This window comes from Merops nubicus, unplaced genomic scaffold, assembly GCF_000691845.1.
Source record: "Merops nubicus isolate BGI_N331 unplaced genomic scaffold, ASM69184v1 scaffold31094, whole genome shotgun sequence".
Lineage (NCBI taxonomy): Eukaryota > Metazoa > Chordata > Aves > Coraciiformes > Meropidae > Merops > Merops nubicus.
In genome coordinates, this window is record NW_008602735.1 from 1 (window position 1) to 1,348 (window position 1,348).

At 56.1% G+C, this 1,348-nt stretch overlaps 1 protein-coding gene across 1 annotated transcript; it reads left to right on the forward strand.

Moving 5' to 3' along the window:
• Positions 1 to 6: 6 nt before the first annotated feature.
• CDKN1B (cyclin-dependent kinase inhibitor 1B (p27, Kip1)) lies at positions 7 to 1,239 on the forward strand. Its single transcript, XM_008938465.1, has 2 exons — positions 7 to 523; positions 1,109 to 1,239. Exons 1-2 carry the CDS (start codon positions 49 to 51, stop codon positions 1,228 to 1,230), a joined length of 597 nt encoding a protein of 198 aa, XP_008936713.1. The 5' UTR covers positions 7 to 48; the 3' UTR covers positions 1,231 to 1,239.
• Positions 1,240 to 1,348: the final 109 nt, after the last annotated feature.

The window sequence follows — 1,348 nt, forward strand, 5'->3', positions numbered from 1 at the left end:
GAGCAGCGAGCAAAACAACCGCCGCCAGAAGAAAGAGGGTGGGGGGAGATGTCAAACGTCCGTATTTCTAATGGGAGCCCTACCCTGGAGCGCATGGAAGCCAGGCAGTCGGAGTACCCGAAGCCGTCAGCTTGCAGGAACCTCTTCGGGCCGGTGAATCATGAAGAGCTAAACAGGGACTTGAAGAAGCACCGCCAGGAGATGGAGGAGGCATGCCAGAGGAAGTGGAATTTCGATTTCCAGAATCACAAGCCGCTGGAAGGCAGGTACGAGTGGCAAGCCGTGGAGAAGGGGAGCTCGCCCGACTTCTACTTCAGACCCCCGAGGCTACTGAAAGCTGTCTGCAAGTCCGCCGGTCGCCAGAGCTTGGATGTAAACGGGAATTGCCAAACCGTGGTTTTTGTCGGTTCTCAGGGAATCTCAGAGGACACTCACTGTGTAGATCAAAAGACTGATATTTCTGAAAATCAGACGGACTTTGCAGAGCAGTGCACTGGGCAAAGGAAAAGACCTGCCACCGATGGTAACGTACCTTTGCGACAGCGTTTCGCTCTGCCGCTCTCGGCCCCGTCGCTGGGGCCACGCGTGACCTGGCCGCGGGGGGCTGTGCCCCGCTGGGCACCGGCTTGGTGCACTATCCCCCCCGTGCCCATCCTTTTACAAAAAAAACCCCAAAAAGTCGAGGAGCCCAGGTGCTTTTTGCGGTCCCGGGGTTGGGGGTGGGCCGCGTTAACTGGGAGCTGGTAGATGGTTTGCAAGGAAAAGCCCCTCGGACGCGCGTTATCGCCCCCCGTCCCCTCGCCGCCCCTCTGCGGGGACCCGGCCTCCTACCCAGGTGGGAGGAGGTTCGTAACTTTCACGCGAAGCAAAAGAAGGAGAGGAATTTTAGCCGAAAACAGGGAAGTTGGATCTCTTGCCTAGAGAGGAGCCCACCTCCCCTCCCCCTGCTCGTTTTCACGTAGCTGATGACTGACATGGGGATCCAGGATTATTCCTCCCCCCTTACCCCATCAACTCCCCCTGGATGCCGGGCGAACATCTGGAAAGAAAATATTTTAATACCACTCTTACCCATCCCCCCACTTATTTTTAATTTTCCCCCTCCTAGATTCCTCTCCTCAAAATAAAAGAGCCAACACAACAGAAGAAGAGGTTTCAGAAGACTCCCCCAGTGCCAGTTCAGTGGAGCAAACACCCAAGAAATCAAGCCCAAGAAGACATCAAACGTAAACCGTTTAGGTAGGTTCCCTTTAGTCTCCGGCATTAGGATGCAAATAAGGCAAAGAAAGGGTGCCCGGGCGGGGGTCCTGCTGCTGTAAGGGGGGCGGGGGCTTCCACCTCCTCTGGG